We start from the raw sequence: 21,491 nt of genomic DNA on the forward strand, positions 1-21,491 counted from the left end.
AATAAATAAATAAGTAAATCAGGCCTTCCAAATGACATCTTCACACAGGGTATTGGATGACTTAAAAAAAATGAATTTTCCTCTGAAATTTTAAACTGCTTCAGTACTTTATCTTTCTTGAGTGGGTAGAGTGGCAGCACTTGGGAGAGAATAATTTAGACTGAGTTTATATTTGCTATATTGGAAACAAAATACGATACCAGGCCAGTGGTATAGTGATGGTAGAAGGTAAGTATTTGAGCAATTCAAGGATATGGTTTAGCATTTTTCGAACTGCAGTATTGTAGAAAATATAAATTTTTTATGTCTTTGTAGAGACCAGTAATGATTTGACATCATTTATAGTGGTTCTTACTGCTTATTAGACATTTTATAATTGGGAATTCTACTTACAATAAGTTATGAATTATTATTTACCCAAATGCCTTCTTTTTAACCATAAGAGTATATCTAATTTTTCATTATATCTAATTTCATTTTTTAAATTAACAAATGAAAACTTTATTGTTTTAATACCAAGGTTGAACCAATCACTGAATACCAACACTTTAATAATTTTTTAAGGCTAAACCAGGGAACTTATTGTGTACTTTTTAAGGCCTTCTGTTTGTGTTGTGTGTTCTTTTTTAAAGTCAAAAGTATTTAGAAAAAATTATATGCTTTGGTATTGAGAAACATCTTCATGGTTCTGTTTGCATTTTAGTAACACTGAGAAATATCAGATCTACAGTACATTTCTGTGTCTTCCAGAGTGCCTCTTTAAAATTTTAAAATCTTTCTGTGCCTCTTTAAAAGTGCAGAGGCAGTAATTTTAAAACTACCACACTCTAGAGCCACAGTGTCAGCCTATTCTAGGAGCCACTGTATCCGGTGTTATCACGAGTAACACTTCTATTAACAGGATACACATAGATGATCTGAGTAAAAGGAAAACTTTAGGTTTTCTACAGACCCTTAACTTAGGTGGATTTATTTTGTTTAGCCTTCCTTAATGTATAATTAATTGTTCCCTTTATGATACTAAAAACACCATTTTTCTGGTTCTTCAAAGTAATCCCTTTTTGAGTATGAGTGAACATAATCTTGCAGTGAAGCTTTCCTACTACTGCATACCTACTTTTCCATTAAGAGAAAGAACAACAGGGGCGCCTGGGTGGCGCAGTCGGTTAAGCGTCCGACTTCAGCCAGGTCACGATCTCGCGGTCCGTGAGTTCGAGCCCCGCGTCGGGCTCTGGGCTGATGGCTCGGAGCCTGGAGCCTGCTTCTGATTCTGTGTCTCCCTCTCTCTCTGCCCCTCCCCCGTTCATGCTCTGTCTCTCTCTGTCCCAAAAATAAATAAATGTTGAAAAAAAAAAATTAAAAAAAAAAAAAAAGAGAAAGAACAACAGAAACATGTTTTTTGTCAGTTATTGAATTTTAAAAGTAATGCATTCTTGGGTTTTCCTTATTAAAAAATGAGTATGAATTTTTCTTGGGATGTATTGTACTTTTCTGAGTAGAATCTGAGTGCTAAAATGTGCCTTTTACTTCTGGTGAGTAGGGAGATGTGCATAACAACTTCTGACAGTTAAGGGTGATTTATAGGCACAAAACTATAATGATAGTTTTGGAAGAATGAGTCCCAGATAGTTAAAAAGGTAACAGTGTACAAAATGGCCACCAGTCAGATGCCCAGGGGTCCATTGAACTAAGTTTCTCTTAATCCTTTTCTCATCATCTGAATCTTTACCAGCTTCAGTCAAGTAGTATTACTCATTAATTGGATTCCTCATCTTTTATTTAAGTGTGTCATTCTCAAGAATATGGACTTCCCATTATAATCACCTGGGATGCTTTTTAAAAATATGAATATCCAGACCCTATTATACTAAATTAGTCTTGACTAGGATCTTGGGTACGAACACTTTTCAAAGAAAACGCTGGACAAAGTGATTCTAATGGACTGCCTGGATAGAGAATTACTGATAAAAATCAGGGCTTTTCATACTAATGTATATGTGAATCATCTGGGGATTTTGTCAGCTTATAGGTTCTGACCTAGTAGGGTCTTTGTGGTACCAAAGATTCTGCGTTTTTGAGTTCCTAGGTGATGACTGATACTCTTGCTCCTCAGAACACATTTTTGAGTAGCAAGGATTTAAACCTTGGTCTCCTATTAGTTTGCTCACAGTCCTTTTATATATAGTTCAAGGGCATTTTATTTTTAAAAAAAAAAATTTTTTTTTTTCAACGTTTATTTATTTTTGGGACAGAGAGAGACAGAGCATGAACGGGGGAGGGGCAGAGAGAGAGGGAGACACAGAATCGGAAACAGGCTCCAGGCTCTGAGCAATCAGCCCATAGCCTGACGCGGGGCTCGAACTCACGGACCGTGAGATCGTGACCTGGCTGAAGTCGGACGCTTAACCGACTGCTCCACCCAGGTGCCCCATGGGCATTTTAAAATGAAAATTCAATTTCGGAAATGAACGTATGATTTGTCAAAAAGGATTCTCACAACTAAACTTTGTCCATATATTTCTGGCTTAGAGCAATATGAATAGTAAGAGGCCCCCAAACATATTAAATAATGGGTATTTTGTTAATAAAAATTAATGAAGTTAGAGCCTTTTAATGAACAGAACTAAAATTTACTTTTGTTCTACTTGTACAGAGCTTTGCTCAAAAAATGTCAAAAAATTAGCATTCTGATTTAGAATTTGAATTTTTATTAAAATACATTTCCTAAAAATCTAAAATATGAACTATATGTGTAATTCTAGTAAAAGCTCTTTGATGTGATGGACTGCAATGAAATTTTAGTAGGTCCAGTGTAACAGAATTTTGCCCAGGGCATCTCGCAGTGCTGCCATTGGGGCAGGTTTGTGTGCCATGTGTGCTTGTGCAGGGACGCATATGACACCTCTCTGGAAAAAGTTGCCTAATTTTCTCCCTTTTCTCTTTTGTTTTTTTCCTCCCACTTCTTAGCATCATTCACGGTTATGTGTTACAATGTGTTATGTGATAAATACGCCACCCGGCAGCTATATGGCTATTGCCCGTCCTGGGCATTAAACTGGGAATACAGGAAAAAGGGAATTATGGAAGAAATTGTTAACTGTGATGCAGATATCATTAGTCTTCAGGTAATACTATAGAAATTAAATTTTCTGGGGGCACCTGGGTGGCTCAGTCGGTGAAACGTGTGGCTCGTGATCTTGGGATTGTGAGTTGGAGCCCCACGTTGGGTGTAGAAAAAAGAAAATAACGAAATAATAAAATAAAAAAAATTTTTTCTTAAAAGATTGAAACTTAAAGGTGAACTTAATCTTATTTCTGGGAGAGAGCCTGTGTTCAAAACAAAACTCAAATTATTTTGTCTTAAAAAAAAAAAAGGATAATTTTAATAAGGACATAAGACATTTCCACAGAGGAACTGTTTTGCTAAAGGCCAGTCATCCACTTAAATGCATTTACTCTTAAGCGAAAATTGCATCCATTATTCATGTTAATAGTTCATCTTATGAACACATCACTGGTATTGCTGAAAGAGAAAACTGCAGAAGGTTGTGTCTTTTTAGACACAGATTCTGATGGAATCTGTAAAAAAAAAAAAAAAAAAAAAATTGTCCACTGTTCCTTAATGACAAATATTATAAACATTAAAAAATATTATGCTGTAAATAATGCATTTTTGTCTTATTTTAAAAACCTTCTCTGAAATTTAGACTTTCCTGTTATAACATTTTATTATGATGAATTTAATTGAAGCAACACCTTTCTGTTGAGATGTGTTTTATCACTTCTTTTCAACAGTCAGCTAATGAATAGCCAAGGTTTATAGGTAGGGTTTAGTAATTTTTTCTTAGCAACTTTCGAAAGAATATTAAATGTTTATGAAGTATTTAAAAATTGTAAGTGTTATAATTTCGTGGCTACTTTTCAGCGTAGCCTGAGAAGAAAGGTATTACTTTTTAAATACTTGGTTTTTTTTTAAACTAGAATAGATTGAAAATTTATCTTTATGTTGTTTATGGTTTATATGACTTCCTGGGAAATAATAAAAATATTCAAAAATTAAGTTTTCTTGTAAACACTGAAAACTGACATAGAATTGGGGAAGGAAGCAATAGACAAAGTTGGCTTTGTTGTGGTTACTTAATTGTCCTCTTTTTATTTAGTATTTATAGTAATAATAGCCTCACATTCCTCTAAGTATAGTTTGAAAAATAAAAACATCATAATTTTAAAAAGTATTTTTTTATTGTAATAGTAATTCCATAGTCTAAAATCTTTATCCTAGAGAAATTGAATATTTTGAAAAAATAGAGTGATGGGAGAAAACACCTAATCTCATAATCCAGAAATCGTTGCTGTGTTAAAACTTATGAAGTGTTTGTTGTACACAGATATTAAATTTGCTTTCCTATTTATTTACAGATATATTTTCAAAAGTAAAGTTGAGATCATGCTATTGTATTTAATGCACTTTCCATGGTAATAAAATTCTTCAAAACCAATTCATTATATGAGTATACATTTATTGAGTAACCATTTGTTCTGCTGTTGAACATTTAGGCTATTTGTAAGTTTTTATTATAAAGTCATGTTATAAGCATTATAGATAAATCACTGTGTTCACATATTATTTAATTTGGAAAGATTTGTTAAAAATATTTTATGGGTCAAAGAATAAAATTGTCTAGCTTTATATAATATTGGATTAGCAGAGACAATTGGGTGATTGGTATTCAGTCACCTAAAAATTCCTTAAAGTAGAGCTTTTTGTTGATAGATCTTAATCTTCTCACTTCTAAGTATCATTCCTTTCTACCACAGTTGAGAAAGATAAAATTACCTCTCTATATAAAATTTACTATTCCCTCCTGCTTAATTTATAATATGCCCCGTTTTGCCAGATTTGAGGAATTAAAATATAGTAGAATAAACTCTAAATTGGGACTAAAGAGACTTGGAACCAACTAGCTGTGTGTGAACAAGAGAATCATGCAAACATTTCGAGTGCTTTCAGGTTTAAAAGCTGCCATTGTCAAATGGCTCCTGCTAGCTGTAAGGGAAGATAGATAATATTTGTTATGTGAATTATGCTAACTTAGTCATATCTCACTCATAATGCTAAACATTTTTATATCTTGATTAGAGTTTTCCTCTGTCATGTCGATGACAACTTTTCTTTCACCTCAGGAAGTGGAAACAGAGCAATACTTCACTCTCTTTCTGCCAGCATTGAAGGAGCGTGGATATGATGGTTTTTTTTCTCCAAAGTCACGTGCCAAAATCATGTCTGAGCAGGAGAGAAAGCATGTGGACGGTTGTGCAATATTCTTCAAAACAGAAAAGTGAGTTAAGGAAACAAATAATAATAGTATATACTTAATTTAATTATCACAATTTGAAATTGTCTTTGATTTAACCCTATAAAATGAACAAAAAGCTAGAAAGCAAGTGATGTAAAAATTAAAGCTGTTACATTTCTTAGGCTGTGTCTTGGAAATAAGAGTCTTTATTGTATTATTCTTTATTTTTTATTACCAAATTACACTAGAAATTTTGAGAGTTATGCTTGAATATGGGGTTATCATGTTTCTAAATATATTTTTATGAAGTAAATAGTTTTCATGTAAATAAAAGGTAGTGTAGTGCCTTTTAAGATTTGAAATGAGTGATGTGATTTTCTTTCTGTGATTTTTGTTTTGACGGCTTTCTCAGAATCATTAGTTTTATTAACCTTTTTCATCTTTTCCAGTTAACATTTCGTGTATTTAATCATTTACTAAATGTTTACTGAATATTTGCTTTGTGTCAAGTGCTGTGCTAGTCAAATTAGGCACAAAGATAGACATGACATAGTTCCTAATGTCACTCAGAGCTCTAGTAGGAAAGGTAATCATATAAGAAAATAAAAATAAGATATATATACAATAGAGATCTGCATAGGTAGGTAAGAGAGGATGGAAGGGAGACAGCTTATTTAAGGATTGATTGAGATAGGACAGTGGAGAGCAGTCATTATCAAACACACAGAAAACATGATTTGTGTTTTTTCAGAGCTGTTAATGTCATTGATTAAGTCAAAAGGTGAAAATGTTATGAATGTGCTTATTAAAATACATAAATTATCTTGTAGAAGCTTCTGGTTGTGAAGTTGTATGCATTAGATGTACGACACTGCATTCCCTACTTGAGGGTGCAGAGCCACAATCTGTCATCTTTTGAGTGCTGGCTGAGCGGCTCAATGGTTAGAGGCACATTCTTTAGTTATCATCTTAAGGAAAAGAGAAAAGCACATTTTTTGCCTCAGAAAGGCTGCTAATTTTAGAGTGGAAAATTGAAGGAATCTCCAATAGAAGACTGAAATATGTAAAGTCTGATAGAGGTTGAATCCCTTGTTTAATGATTTGGGTTTGATACATTGGATAGGGAATCATCTACTTATAGGATAAGCATATAGATGTTTGTTACTATTTTCCAGTGTTGTCTCCCTTTTAATAACAGTTGTAACAAAGCCAGTTACATGTTTTTATTGATAACAGGCATACTTAACTAGCATATTATGTTATTTTAAGTGAGTTAAGCGAATTTGAAGATACTTGCCTACTTTTTCTCATTTGTACCTACTTTCCTGTCTTTTCTGTGAATTTTTGTTTTTTTTCTGTGAATTTTTAATATATTTCATTTTGGCTAATCATTAGTGCAGAGGCCTGCAGTATTTGACTGAGGTGAGAATATACTAAATTCTTCTAGTTGGCTGGTGATTTTTTTTTAAACAAATTATAGAATAACAATAGATATTACTTCAATAATAATGCTAGGCCTTTTACTTTATTTTCTTTTTTTTTTTTTTAAGTTTATTTATTTTGGGTGGGGGGTGGGGGTGATTAGAAATGGAGACAGATGGAGAGAGAGAATCCCAAGCAGGATCCACGTTGCCAACTCAGAGACCGATGCTGGGCTCAGACTCAAGAACCATGAGATCATGACCTGAACTGAAATCAAGAGTCAGAGCCTTAACTAACTGAGCCACCCAGGCGCCCTTCTCTTATTTACTTTTTAAAGCACCCCTCAGAACTAGGAGTAGAGCTATATCATCATTTTTATAGGTGAGGAAACCAAAGTACCGAGAGTAGCCTGGCTTGATAATCAAAGCTTTTAACCATGGTGCTAAACTGAATCTTTAGGTTGCTTGTTGAGCTTCCGGTATTACTTGTACCTCTTATACAGTTACCTTATTTGGAAAAATTGCCTTGAATTTGATGTTTGTTATCTGTGTTCATATACACATTTCCTTGAGACACCATAATTGAAAAAAGAATACTGATAATATTGAGATAAAACATCAGGTTCTTTTTCCATTTGCCATTGTTTCTTCTGGAAGGAAGATAATATAATTTTTATTATTCCCTTCATAGTTTGAGAGGAAAATCTAAAATGCCTTGATAATTTACTAGAGGTAGTTAAGATTTGAACTAACAATTATAACTATTATCTAGGAAATGTTAAACAGTTAAGTATTTTAAAAATTGATGTTTGAATTATTAAAAATGCTGCAAATTAGTTAAGAGATGAACACATAGGGAATACTTAGGTGCAGCATTTGGTTTTCTTCCCTACTTCAACTCTTTTTGTCTGAATAATAAGTAACATGGATTCAGTAACAGATGAATACTTTGAGTATAATACCTTATTGTATTCTCTTCTGAGCAGTACCAAATACTGTTGATGTCAAATGAGCTAACTATCCAATGCCAAACTATCTGAAATTTAACACAAAGTATACTACCATGCTTTTATTCTATTCTTTCTTCAGATTGGAGAGATAGTACAGTGCTAAGAAAAGAATTTTTAAGCCAGGTGGTTCTCCTATTTATGTAGCTATATAATCTTGAATGAGTCACTTGCCCTTTCTGGGCTTTTCTCCTTTGTATATATTTGTATATTGCCAGGTGAGATAATTTCTTTGTATAGTTAACAAAACTTAAAAGTCAAATGGTAGTTGTAGGAAGAGTAGTTCCAAATCTCATTTGCAAAGTATCATTCTTCTAAAACCAGAATATCTCATAATGTTTAACCTTCATAGATGACAGCTTATCTCTTCATGGGAAATGGTGGAAGGTAGGTAACAATAAATAGAAACTATAGTTACTGTTTTTTACAAAATACTGTAATAAAAATTTGTTAACCCATTTTGATTAAATTGTATTTTCTGAGAATTGTAATACAATAAAATAGTCCTTGTGTCATATTCATTGCAGTTTAATTTAATCATTGGGGCTTCAGAAGGCACTTCAAGATTTGGCAGGACCTTTTGGTCAACATTATGAATGTTTTTCAGGTAGATGCATGGGGATACCAGAAACGAGAAATTTCGATTCATAAAAATGCCAAAAGTCAGCTTTTGGTTTGTCCTTTATCTCAGTAAATATTATCTTCAGCCCAAAGGATTTTATGAAACATATATACATATATGTGTGTATTTTGTTGTGTGTGTATGGAAAGACTGTTAATATAGGTAAGTTTTTAGACTCAGAAACTTAAATTTCCTTTTGCCATATTTTGTCCTCTAGCCTTAACAGTTAGTAGAAATGGGCTTGGAACCAGATACATAATTTGAAGAAATTGAAAATGCAGAAAAATGGAGATGAAACAAGATCCAGATAATGACTTACTTGCTGTTCTCGAAGTTAGCAGTTCTGATCTGAACAGTTTAGCTTTGTTTCACATCAGTGAGAAAGGGAAATATGAGAACAGCCATTTTAGAACAAGTGACCATTACTGTGAAGAGACAGTCTCTTCCAGTAGGATTTAGAACTAGGTTGTCATGGTGCGCAGTCCTTGCTGTATTGTCTGTGCTTTCTAACCTGCTTCCAGTCTCAGAGGTACCAGGTAAGGCCAAGTCTTCGCTTTTCCTTCCTATGTTAATACAGTAGTTTTGTGCTTGAGAAGAGGGCACCCAGAGGTTATAGTTTCATTCCAAAATGACCAATCATGATAATTCTATCTCACTGGTTTCTCATATACTGATTTCCTCTGTCCTAGGTGGTGGTTGCCTTAGAATTCGTCTGTGTGATTTTTAAAAAATAGATTGTGATTTCTAGTTTATAATGTTAACTCTCTCATAAATTTAGTCTGGAACATAAAATTACTGCTTGGTGCCACAAATGCCACAATAGAGATAATATAATAACTGCTTCACCTAACTTGAGAGATTTATCTTTCTATCTTTCTTTCTTTCTTTCTTTCTTTCTTTCTTTCTTTCTTTCTTTCTTTCTTTTAAATGTTTATTTTTGAGAGAGAGACAGAGACAGAGGCAGAGTGTGAGTGGGGGAAGGGCAGAGAAAGAGAGGGAGACACAGAAGCTGAAGAAAGCTCCAGGCTCTGAGCTGTCAGCACAGAGCCTGATGCAGGTCTTAAACTCACGGACTGCGAGATTATGACCTGAGCTGAAGTCGGACACTTAACTGGCTAAGCCACCCAGGCACCCCTAACTTGAATGATTTCTTATATGGCTAAAATGATCAAGAATGTGAAAGTGGTTTCAGTGTTTCAGAGTTGTACAAAGTTATGTAGGATAGTACATAATCTACTTTTCTTCCCTATTTATCCTGGTCTCTAAGCTTACCTTTTTTAGCAAGTTATTTTCTGGCACTCCCATGATTATTTAAAGGGACCCAAGAACATATTTTATAGCATCTTATACTGAATATACAGTAAAAACTTCCATTTGGTTTAGGTTTAGGAGTGCTGGAATATGATCCAGAAAGGGTCATAGTTTACCTTGCTGTGGTTATACTTTTGACCATGTACCTTTTGTTCCTTTTGGCTTGTAAATGAATTCAGGGAGGGAATATTACTCAGGTCTTACAGATTGTTTTGTTTGCTCATAGTTGGCATTCACTGTCTCTCTCTACCATTGAATTAATTACATCACAAGCCTATAAAATTACTTCTAGATCACAGGCTAGTAAGAAATTGAGTTATCTCTTTGTTCTGTTTGAAGGGCTGTTTTGGACATGTTCTTCCTGTATTTGAAACATTCATCCTAATAATCTATCTCAAATCATGTGAAAAGGTGGGGTCTTTGTTTTTTTATTATATCAGTCTTTATTGTATATGATCTCTCTTGTGCCCATTTGCCTTTCTGTAAAATAACACTTTCAGAAAGGTAAATAGAAGACTTCTTAGACTAAAATAAAGAAAATAGCATCAGGAATAAAGCTTATAGCATATGTGTACTAGGTATAGAATAGGAGTACTAAAATGAATTGAAATAGAGGCACATTTAAAAGTTTTTACTCATTACCAAGGCCTGATGGTTTGGATTAGTGAGTGGAAAGCAGCTATAAACCAGTGTGTTTTTTTTCAAAACATTTAATAGAAGGAATGAGGAAGACCTCTCTATATGTCAAAATGTCACCTGTATGTAAATCTGTGAGACAAAAAGTAGAAGCAGAGTGGAGTGCACTGGCTGTGTTTAGGGGGGAAATTAAGAAGTAAGGTAACCAATTAAATTGGTAAGGTAATTTGGATGGAAAATGGAGAATAATTTCTTATTATATTATAAATGCATTATAAATGTAGTATAAAATATGAAAAGAAGACAAGCTGTAGGAGACTATGGCTATCTTCACTAGTGTTGGAAATGTTCTTAAGGAAGGTTACCTAAAAAAAGTTCTTGAGCTACAAGAGGCACATCTTACTTAATTCTCACTGTGAAGAAGGAACTTTCTTTGGTTCCTTAGTTCTCAACTATCTCTTTGGATCTTCAGCTATTGGTGAAGTAGAAATGACAAAACTTGAGCATGACTCTGTCCTCTTTAGTATTTATAAGTGCCAAGGAAAGGAGTATTAGTTAGAAGGACATATATACTCTGTTTAGGAAAACTGGTTTTGTTTTTCTGAACTTTTTGAAACCAAAGACATTAAAAAGTTGATACTCCAAGAAGACTGGGAAGTTATAAAAGTCAAAAGTGAGGCAATACAATAATTAATTATACCAGTTGGGAAGAAAGTTTGGAGAGGTGGTTGGAAGCATGTAATAAACTAAATAATTGTTCAGGATTCACTTTTATTTATTTTTAAAAATTTTTAATTTTTGTTTATTTTTGAGAGTCAGTGAGCGAGGGAGGGACAGAGAGAGAGAGAGAGAGAGAGAGGGAGACAAAATCTGAAGCAGGTTCCAAGCTCTAAGCTGTCAACACAGAGCCTGATGTGGGGCTTAAACTCACGAACTGTGAGATCACAACCTGAGCTGAAGTTGGACACTTAACTGACTGAGCCACTCAGGTATCCTGTGGGATTCATTTTTAAATGATGTGGTTTTTTTTTTTTTCCAATGGAGGAAAGTCAGTAACTAAGCATGTATTTTTATTTCTTTATTTAAACACTTAAAAAAATTTTTTTAATGTTTGTTTATTTTTGAGATGGGGGGGAGGGCAGAGAGAAAGGGAGACACAGAATCCAAAGCCGGCTCTAGGCTCTGAGCTGTCAGTACAGAGCCTGATTTGGGGTTTGAACTCACGAACCAAGAGATCATGACCTGAACTGAAGTTGGACACTTTTAACCGACTGAGCCACCCAAGTGCCCCCATTAAAAAATTTTTTTAATGTTTATTTTATTTTTGAGAGAGAGAGTGGGGGAGGGGCATAGAGAGGGGGAGACAGAATCAGAAGCCCTGATAGCAGAGAGCCCAATGTGGGGCTCGAACTCATGAACTGCGACATCATGACATGAGCTGAAATCAGATGCTCAAACGACTGAGCCATCCAGGTGCCCCTCAAATGTGTATTTAAAAAAATTGTTTTTAACATTTATTCATTTTTGAGAGGGAGAGAGACAGAGAATGAGCCGGCGGGGGGGGGGGTTGCAGAGAGAGAGGGAGACACAGAATCTGAAGCAGGCTCCAGGCTCCGAGCTGTCAGCACAGGTCCTGAAGCGTGGCTTGAACGCACGGACTGGGAGATCATTACCTGAGCCGAAGCCAGACACTCAACCACCATTTGAGCCACCCAGGCGCCCCTCAAGCGCATATTTTAAAAAGAAGTTGATTGAGAGGCGTCTGGGTGGCTCAGTTGGTTAACCGTCAGATTCCTGATTTCAGCTCAGGTCACGGTATCACAGTGAGTTTGAGCCCTGTGTTTGGCTCTGCACTGACAGTGCAAAGCCTGCTTGGGATTCTCTCCCTCTCTCTCTGGTGCTCTCCCACTCACATGTATGCATGTGTGTGCACACATGCATTCTCTCTCCCTCCCTCCCTCCAAATAAATAAATTTAAAAAAATTGATTGAACCTGTGATCTTTGCCAAGAAGGTTAAGAAAAAGCAGAGGCTTGGTGAAAGCGTTAAGGCAACAAGGATATTTTAAATACCATGTACTGTAAAGAAGGGCTATTACCCATTGTAGGTTGTGTAATCACTAATTGAGGATCAAGACAAAAAAGAAAAAAAACACCGGGTTTACAACTTCTGTTTTGCTTTCATGATCTCTATTGAGAATTATCTTCAAAGTGGAAAGACCAAAGTAAGACAAGTGAAGAGGAGATTGGTAAGGCAGGAGAGTCAGTAAACTGACTGAACTAGTTAGGTTTCCATATCAAGATAATTACACCTTTAGGTACTAAAAGATCTTGCAGAAGTATGACTACAGAACTGGCATGGGTAATCTATTATGAATGTTGCAGTATAGAAGTTCTAGGATGTTGAAGATGAATAAACCATCTCATTTTTCTAAAAGATAAGGTAGTTTGGTGTTCCCCTGTGGAAAGGAACAGAGAAGAAATAGAATTGGGCATAGAGAACAGAGTTGTGTTGCAGGCCTGAACAGCCTCAGAGGACTCTGCCAGCTGTAGCTTTGGAGCTGAAATGACCTGTGAGAGTTAACCCAGGAAGGACCCAAATCCCCAAACCTTTATCTTTTGCTTTTGATATATAACTGTATGAGGGCCGCTCCTAGAAGTACTTGACCTTGGATGAAGTAGCTCTTTGCAGCTGGAGCAATTCCTGGACAATTGATGAGGAAACTGGGCAGTGTGTTTCCATAATCACTCCTTTGCAAAGTCTCTGCAAAGTTTAGGATCAATAGGTGTGAAGTACCTGTAAAAAGTCTTGATACAACGTTGATCCTCAGTAATGGGAAGCATGTATTATTTTTATTACTGGTTCTGTCTTATTGAGAATTTCGATTATTTCAGAGAAGACCAATACATACACATAAGATGTGTGAAAACCAAAAGATGGCAGGGATATTTAATCTTCTGGAAAAAAAAGAATGGAGTTTTAAAGGGCCTTTAAACAGTAACTTCTTGGACATCAGCCATAGCAACTTTTTTCTAGATAGGTCTCCTGAAGCAAGGGAAATAAAAGCAAAACAAACAAACAAACAAACAAACAAAAGCAAACCTGGGACTACATCAAAATAAAAAGCTTCTGCACAGCAAACGAAACAGTCAATAGAACTAAAAAGCAACCTATGGAATGAGAGAAGATATTTGCAAATGGCATATCTGAAAAAGGGTTAGTATTCAAATATGTAAAGAACTTGTACAGCTCAACACCCAAAAAACCAAATAATCCAATTTAAAAAATGGCAGAAGACAAGAACAGACATTTCTCCAAAGAAGTGCTACAGATGGCCAATAAGCATGTGAAATGATGCTCATTATCACCTATCAGAGAAATACAAATCAAAACTACAATCAGATATCACCTCACACCTGTCAGAATAGTTAAAACCAACAACACAAGAAACAACAGGTTTTGGCAAGGATGTGGAGAAAAAGGAACCTTTTGCACTGTTGGTGGAAATGAATACTGGAGTATCCAATGTGGGAAGTAGTATGGAGGTTCCTCAAAAAGTTAAAAATAGAACTACCCTATGATCCAGCAATTGTACTACTGGGTATTTACCAAAGAATACAAAAACACTGATTCAAAGAGATGTATGCACCCCTGTGTTTGGAGAAGCATTATTTATAATAGCTAAGATAGGGATGTCTGGGTGACTCAGTTGGTTAAGCGTCTGACTTTAGCTCAGGTCATGATCTTGTGGTTCGTGGGTTCGAGCCTGCTTTGGATTCTGTGTCTGTCTGTCTGTCTGTCTCTCTCCCTCTCTCTCTCTCCCCCTCCCCTTTCCCTGCTCATGTGCTCATGCTTGCACTCTATCAAAAATAAGCAAACATTACAATAGCCACTATATGGAAGCAGCCCAAGGTGTCTATTGATTGATGAATGGATAAAGAAGATACACACATTGGACTATTAGTCATGAAAAAGAACAAGATCATGCTACTTGCAATGACATGGATGGAGCTAGAGAGTATAATGCTAAGTAAAATAAGTCTGAGAAAGACAAATACCATATGATTTCACTCATATGTTGAATTTAAGAAACTAGCAAAGGGGAAGAAAAAGACAAACCAAGAAACAGGCTCTTTACTGTAGAGAACAAACTGATGGTTACTAGAGGGGAGGTGGGTGAAATAGGTGATGGGGATTAAGGAGTGCACTTGTGATGAGTACTGGGTGATGTATGCAATTGTTGAATCACTATATCATATACCTGAGACTTAACACTGTATGTTAACTAACTGGAATTAAAATAAAAATTAAAAAAGTCAAGTTCCCTTAATATGTGAGTGGGTGTACTAATGAACAGAAATTCAAGAAAGGGTACTCAATAGAAATGAAGTCTGCTACTCTTAGATTCTTAAGGGAAAAGAAAGAGGAAGGGATAAAATCATTTGAGGGTACAGAAAAATATTTATATGCAAAAATGTTCAATAGCATTGGTTATAATAGCTCAACTCAGAAATAATTTAAATGTCCACCACAAATCAGTTAAATAAATTATGGTGAATCTGTAAAGTGGCTTATATAATATAATCATATGTATTGATTTTGAATAATAATTTATAGGGAAGTATCCCTTATAGAATGTTTACTAATAAGCCAAAATATAAAATTAGAGAGTATTATCTTAATTATATAAAAATATTTGTATGCAAATGCATGGAGAAAAGTCTAGGGAATTATATTGACTTGTTAATGGGGATGTTTGGTTGCAGATAACTTTGAATTTTCTTTATATTTTTTCTTGCTCCCAAATCTGTACAATAAACATATGTAACATAATAATGTTTTCCCATTTGTTTTTAAGCACCTATAAAATGCAGGACTGAAGAGACCTGGTTTAAGAGCACAAAAGACCAAAATTAGTTCTTATTTGGCTTATAATTAATATGGCTCTCCCCAAAGTGCAGTTTCTGTCTTTATTAACAAAAATAACCATCGCAAATGAAGAAGGCACTAGTTCATTGAGTTGTTCAGGTGAACAGCCATCTCACACCATATGTCATATAAGGAGTTGGCCATTTCTTTTAGTAGAAAAGACATAATGGTGTGATATTTAAAGTAGTGTCAAGTAGAAGAGATTCTGGGTTTTAATCTATATTCTTTTAAAGAACATATCTAGATCGAGCTTTATTGGGTGAAAGATAGAGGGAAACAAATTTTAGTTGATGGCAGTTGAGGGCATTTCTAATTATTACATACCCTCCCTCTCTCACAGGTACCTGACTTCAGTAGAAGTAAAGTATTCCAGCACTAAAAATATTACTGTTAAAACAGGGTTTTCACACTTTCCTACAGAGCCTTGGATTCCTATAAATAAATCTTAAGAGTTCTGTAAATATTTAGAAGGTACTTCAAAAACTTAGTACAAATAATTAAACTTAATTTAAAAATAACATATTCACCCAAATATTTCAAATATCAAATTTTAACACCATGCAAATTAATAACATGTTTTGGATATGCTGCTTGATAGACTTGTTTTGGTGCAGACCTGAATCAGATTTTGCTTAGGTTAGGTTTTCTGAGTTCAAGGTCAATTATTTACCACTTACATCTGTGTGTCTCCGTGAATCAGGATGTTTCTTAATACTCTGCAACCAAAACAAAATACAGAAATAAGTTGGATACAGAGACTTCTACAAGACTATAATCATCAGTACCCTCTGATTTAAAATTTTTATATTTGTCAAAACAGATTCATTGTTTTCAGTGATTGATTTATTCAAACACAATACTATAATTTGTTTTATCTATGGGAATATTGCCAGAAATTGTTTGAAAAACAATATGGAAAACTGATATGGAGGATGGTACCTATAGAACATATTTTGAATCTGCCTTCTTCTCTTTATTTCTCTTGCCTTAGTCCAAGCCACCATCACCTGTCATTTATACAACCTCAAAAACTTTGTTTGGTCTCATAATTCCCACTTTAGCTCCTGTAATCCATTCTTTACTAAGCATCTGGAATGATCTTAAAACATATAAATTAAGTAATATGTCCTTGCTTAGAACCTTCCATTATTCCCTTTCCTCTCTAACATCATTTCATAGCCTTCCATTATTTCTTCCTTCATGTTTTAGGTAAAGATCACCTCCTTAAAGTAGAGGATGAAAACTATGCTCCCTTCTATCACTCTGGGTTAGAAAATAAATATGATCTGACTTTTTATTCTTCTCCATGCGTGAGACCTTCAGAATTGGAGCAGGGAGTGGAGTATCGTTTGTCTAGCACAGTGTCCTGCAGCATAGTAAGACTTTAGTCAATATTTTTAAAGAGATAATTGCATATTTCTGTTTCAAAGCTAGGAGGAAAATGGGGTGGTGTAGGCCTGTTAAAAGGACAGAGGTGTCTACTCCACGTAATACTTAGCAAAAAGTAGTATATTTAGTAGGTTTTGGCCATTTATAAGATATTTTACAAAACTGATAAAACTAGGCATAAAGAGTTTAAATGGCTTGACCCAAAATCATACTGCTATTAAATTTCAGTGCTAGACTCAATTCTATTAAATACTATAAGTCTACAATACTTAATTTGTAAGTAAAGAAAGAAAATACTGTTAGTGCAGAAACTGTAGTCCCAGAGGGAGCCATTTTTTACTTTATAGAAGCTGTTAACCCTGAACCCTTAAATAATGTAACTCCAGCTTTCTGGGAAAGATAGTAAAGTTGGCTTCTCCTTAGTTGAGATAAGGGTGTGACCCTGCATTTTCTTGACAAATCTCTTGATGTGGTAAGAATAAAACTGCAAACAGGGTACATAGATTTTACTCTGTTATTTCTCCTTAATTTGCTGATTCAGTTAAGGTTGTGTTCACCTTTAAATACCAGAAAGTTCTAACAATAACTTAAAGAAACAGAAGAAGGGCAGTTTTCTCACACAAGTCCAGATATGGCAGTCCAGAACTGGTTCAGCTACTTCCCAGTCCATAGTGGGCTGGCTTTTGCCTTCCTGCTTCTCACCACATGGATAAAGGTATAAAGGGCAAAGGGATATATATATATATATATATGCCTTCTTTGCTACACAGCACTTCTAAGAAAGTTCTTAATCTGACTTCTTACGTTTCACAGGCCAGAGCTGATTGCATGGCCCTTTGCAGATGGAAGATGACTAGGGAGACAGTAAATTGTATCTGTGTCTTGTGCTCCCTCATTTAATGCCTTTTAGTATGATAGTCCAAGTATCTAATATCATAATAATAATGTGTTGTGCCTTTTAGATTTACTTTGGTGCAGAAGCATACAGTGGAATTTAACCAAGTGGCAATGGCTAATTCAGATGGATCCGAAGCTATGCTGAACAGAGTGATGACAAAAGATAATATTGGTGTCGCTGTGGTATTAGAGGTCCACAAAGAACTATTTGGAACAGGTGAGTGCAGTTTAAAACGTTCTTACTAAAAATAAATACCATCCCATGCTTTCCCATCTTAAACAAGTGCACAGACTATTTATTGCACAGTTATTTTCTTGTCTTTAAGGAAAGTTAAGGGAGATGGGTGGGAAAATAACACTATTGTGTAAACCATCATATATTTCTAGAGATATTACTTAATAGGTAATTTCTAAAAAGGAAAGTCTTTAATATTGCAATTAATTCCAAAAGGTTATTTGAAGTAGGAAATGCTTTAGTTAGGCTGAATTTGGAAATTATGATGAGTTGGTTCTATTTCGCCATATTTTTAGCTTCTTGAGTGTGAAATCTTTTGTCTTTAAGGTTAAGCACTTGGCAAGTTTTCTCTAATTTCTTTGTTACATCTCAGTCATTGTCAGGGTAAAAGCAGGATCTTTTATCTACCTGGTACTTATCTTTTACATTTTAGATTATTTATAGCTTCCTTCAAAGTCAGAAACTCAATATGTACTTTGCATATCCAAACCTTTTTCCCCCTTTCTGCTGCCTGCCTTTGAGCATTTCATTGTTTACTTAACTATTATATTTTAGGCAAGAGCACAGAAAAGATGTAAGACCACATTAGGGCTTTATTTTTAAACTTTTTCATGTACTTACTGTAGAAGAAAAGATTTTTGCTTTGGGTATTGATTTGTATTATTCAGACCATGCTTGTCAGACCTCCTTTTCTCTGTTCTTCAGTTTATCCCTCATCATACAATCTTTGATACAGAATTAAAATTTTTTTCTTCTTTTTTTTAGCCTTTCCATTTTTACCTACTTATATGTCCTTTCCAGTCCCATTCTTTCAAAAGTTTGGTACCTCTTTGTCTGGTAATGTGAAAATTGAGTTTCTTTGGAGTTTTATTCTCCTTTTACTTTTCAGAAGAGTAATTATAAATTATACCGTAGACACTTTTCACATTTTGAAATATGTCTCATAGTCCTATGAGGGAATTTAATATTATAGAAGGTGTTCATGGCCCCTTTGTTTTTAATAGTTTTTAATTTTTAATATAGTGAACATTTAGTCTACAGCCAGAAGTGACACTATAAAACTTCCAGGAAAGAATGGAGCTTAGAGAATTTTTGCCACAAATTTTTATATTATGATCAAATTGCATTAAAAATGACTATTTCTATGTTTGTAAATCATGTATCTGATAAGGGGTTACTCTCCAAAATATATAAATATCTCATAAAGCTTAGTAGCAAAACAAAAAAACAAAAAACAATCAGGTTAAAATATAGGCAGAGGGTCTGAATAGACATTTTTTCAAAGACAGAGATGGCCATCAGGCATATGAAAAGATATTCACCATCACTAATAATGAGAGAAATGGAAATCAAAACCACACTGAGATAGTTATAGTAGTTAGTGTGTCTATTATCAAAAGGACAAGAAATAACAGGTCTTGTTGAGGATGTGGAGAAAAGAGAACCCTTGTGCACCATTGGTGGGAATATAAACTGGTGCAAATACTATAGAAAACAGTATGGAGGTTCCACAAAAATTAAAAACAGAACTACCATATGATTCAGCAATTCCACTTCTGGATATTTATCCAAAGAAAATGAAAATACTAACTTGACAAGATATATGCACCTTCATGTGTATTGCAGCATTATTTACAATAGCCATGACATGGAAGCAACCTAAATATCCATAAAAGATGAATGGATACAGAAAAGGTAGTATATATGCACAATGAAATACTATTCAGCTATAAAAAGAATATCTGCCATTTGTAATGATGAGTTGACCTTGAGGGCATTATTTTAAATGGAATAAATCAGAGAAAGAAATATTGTACAATCTCACTTATCTATGGAATTTAAAGAACAAAACAAATGAGCAGAGAAAACAAAACCAAAATGTCAATTGTACCTCAATTTTTTTTTAAATTTTTAATGTTAATTCACTTTTGAAAGAGAGAGCACAAGCAGGGGAGAGGCAGAGAGAGAGAGAGAGAGAGAGAGAGAGAGAGAGGGAGGGAAGGAGACACAGAATGTGAAGCAGGCTCCAGGCTCTGAGCTGTCAGCACAGAGCCTGATGTGGGGATGCAACTCACGAACCGCCCCCCCAGATCATGACCTGAGCCAACTGACTGAGCCACCCAGGGTGCCCTCAAATTTTAAAAAATGACTCCTTCTGCCACATATAACGGACACTTCCGTTACTTATTACTCAACATTGAAGATAATTATACCTTGGTGTAAGGTGAAAGGAAACTATCAAAATAGTAGACTAGAAAGTTAGGTCTTTTTCTACAGAGTTTATATTTTCAATAGAAAAATTTAAGAGACATTTGTATAGATTTTTTTTTCATAGTTTCAAGTTTTTATTTAAATTCCAGTTAGTTAACATACAGTGTAATGTTAGTTTCAGGTATAGAATTAAATGGTTCAGCACTTACATATAACACCTGCTTCTCATCACAATAATCGCCCTCCTTAATACCCATCACCCATTTAACCCATCCCCCCATCTCCCTTCTAGCAATCCTCAGGTTGTTCTCTTTATTTAAGAGTCTTTTTTATGATTTGCCCCCCGACCCCCGCCTGTATTCATCTCTTTGGTTTCTTAAATTTGGTGTTTGTCTTTCTCTGATTGACTTATTTCACTTAGCATAATACTCTCTAGTTCCATCCATGTCATTTCAGATGGCAAGATTTCATTCTTTTTTGATGGCTGAGTAGTGTAACTGCTGTATCATAGGATAGTAATATAGAAATTTTAATAGAAAAATTAATTTTGCATGTTGACTAATATTACATTAGTATAAAAATATATAAAGTGAAAAGGTCCATATCTCATTCATACTCTCTTGTTAATTTCTTTACTCATTACTACATAGAGACTGTATGTGTATAGTTATATTTAAATGTATCATGTCACACAAATTGAGCTTTGTGTTTTAAATATTTTATGGATGTCTTTATTAACTGTTGTTTATGAATGTTAACTGAGTTTAATTTTCACAATTTTTAATGTTTATCTATCTTGTCTCCCATTTCAAAAGGTAATGCTTTGACAACATTTAAAAAATTTTAGGTGGTGGGGAAGAACCTTAAAGTTTTCTGGTTGAATATCTCACTTTCCAAATGAACCTGAGTACCAAAAAAGTTATGTGACTGGCCCAACACCAAAGTAAATACTAAAAAAAAAAAAACCCAAGTCAAAAACCCAAGTGTCCACATTTTGAAAGCACATTACTCTCTAAGTCTCCTTTTTAAAATTTATTTGGGTGTGTGATATGAATTTGTTTTGGTAGGAAACTTCCTTCCTTACGTAATTTATATGATATATATATATATGGTGTTACTGCCTTTTATTATGACCTATCACTGATGTGCTCAGGGAATGCATGGTGAAGGAGTACTGGACAGTGGGAAGAATTTAAATTTAAGGTTTAGGTCATTCAAATAACTGAAAAGCTGCCTCATTAGGTAATTGTGATCTTTAAATGACAGAGATATTTAAAGTACTTCTTTACAGCAAGAACTCATCAAATGAAGTACTAGAATCAAATATTGATTATATCATGATACAATTCTTAACTTGGGCATATAGAGCAGAAGTTGGCAAACTTTTTCTGTAAAGGGCCAGATAATTAATATTTGGACTACATGTAGTCTCTGTCACAGTCTTTCCAAGAAATTTTTGTAGAAATTTTAAAAAATGTAAAACCAGGCTTAGCTCATACAGGCTGTATAAAAACAGGTGGTGGGCCAGATTTAGCCC

General features: G+C 34.6%; 1 protein-coding gene across 7 annotated transcripts in view; it reads left to right on the plus strand.

The window, feature by feature from the left end:
* The window catches only part of CNOT6L (CCR4-NOT transcription complex subunit 6 like), a 119,270-nt gene that overhangs the window by 82,574 nt on the left and 15,205 nt on the right, over positions 1–21,491 (plus strand). For all 7 annotated transcript variants that reach the window (XM_047855548.1, XM_047855544.1, XM_047855545.1 and 4 more), the window contains 3 exons: positions 2,968–3,125; positions 5,185–5,339; positions 17,574–17,725. In XM_047855548.1, the coding sequence (XP_047711504.1) occupies positions 2,968–3,125; positions 5,185–5,339; positions 17,574–17,725 (465 nt within the window). The remainder of the gene's footprint in view (positions 1–2,967; positions 3,126–5,184; positions 5,340–17,573; positions 17,726–21,491) is intronic.

Source organism: Prionailurus viverrinus, chromosome B1 (assembly GCF_022837055.1).
Source record: "Prionailurus viverrinus isolate Anna chromosome B1, UM_Priviv_1.0, whole genome shotgun sequence".
Lineage (NCBI taxonomy): Eukaryota > Metazoa > Chordata > Mammalia > Carnivora > Felidae > Prionailurus > Prionailurus viverrinus.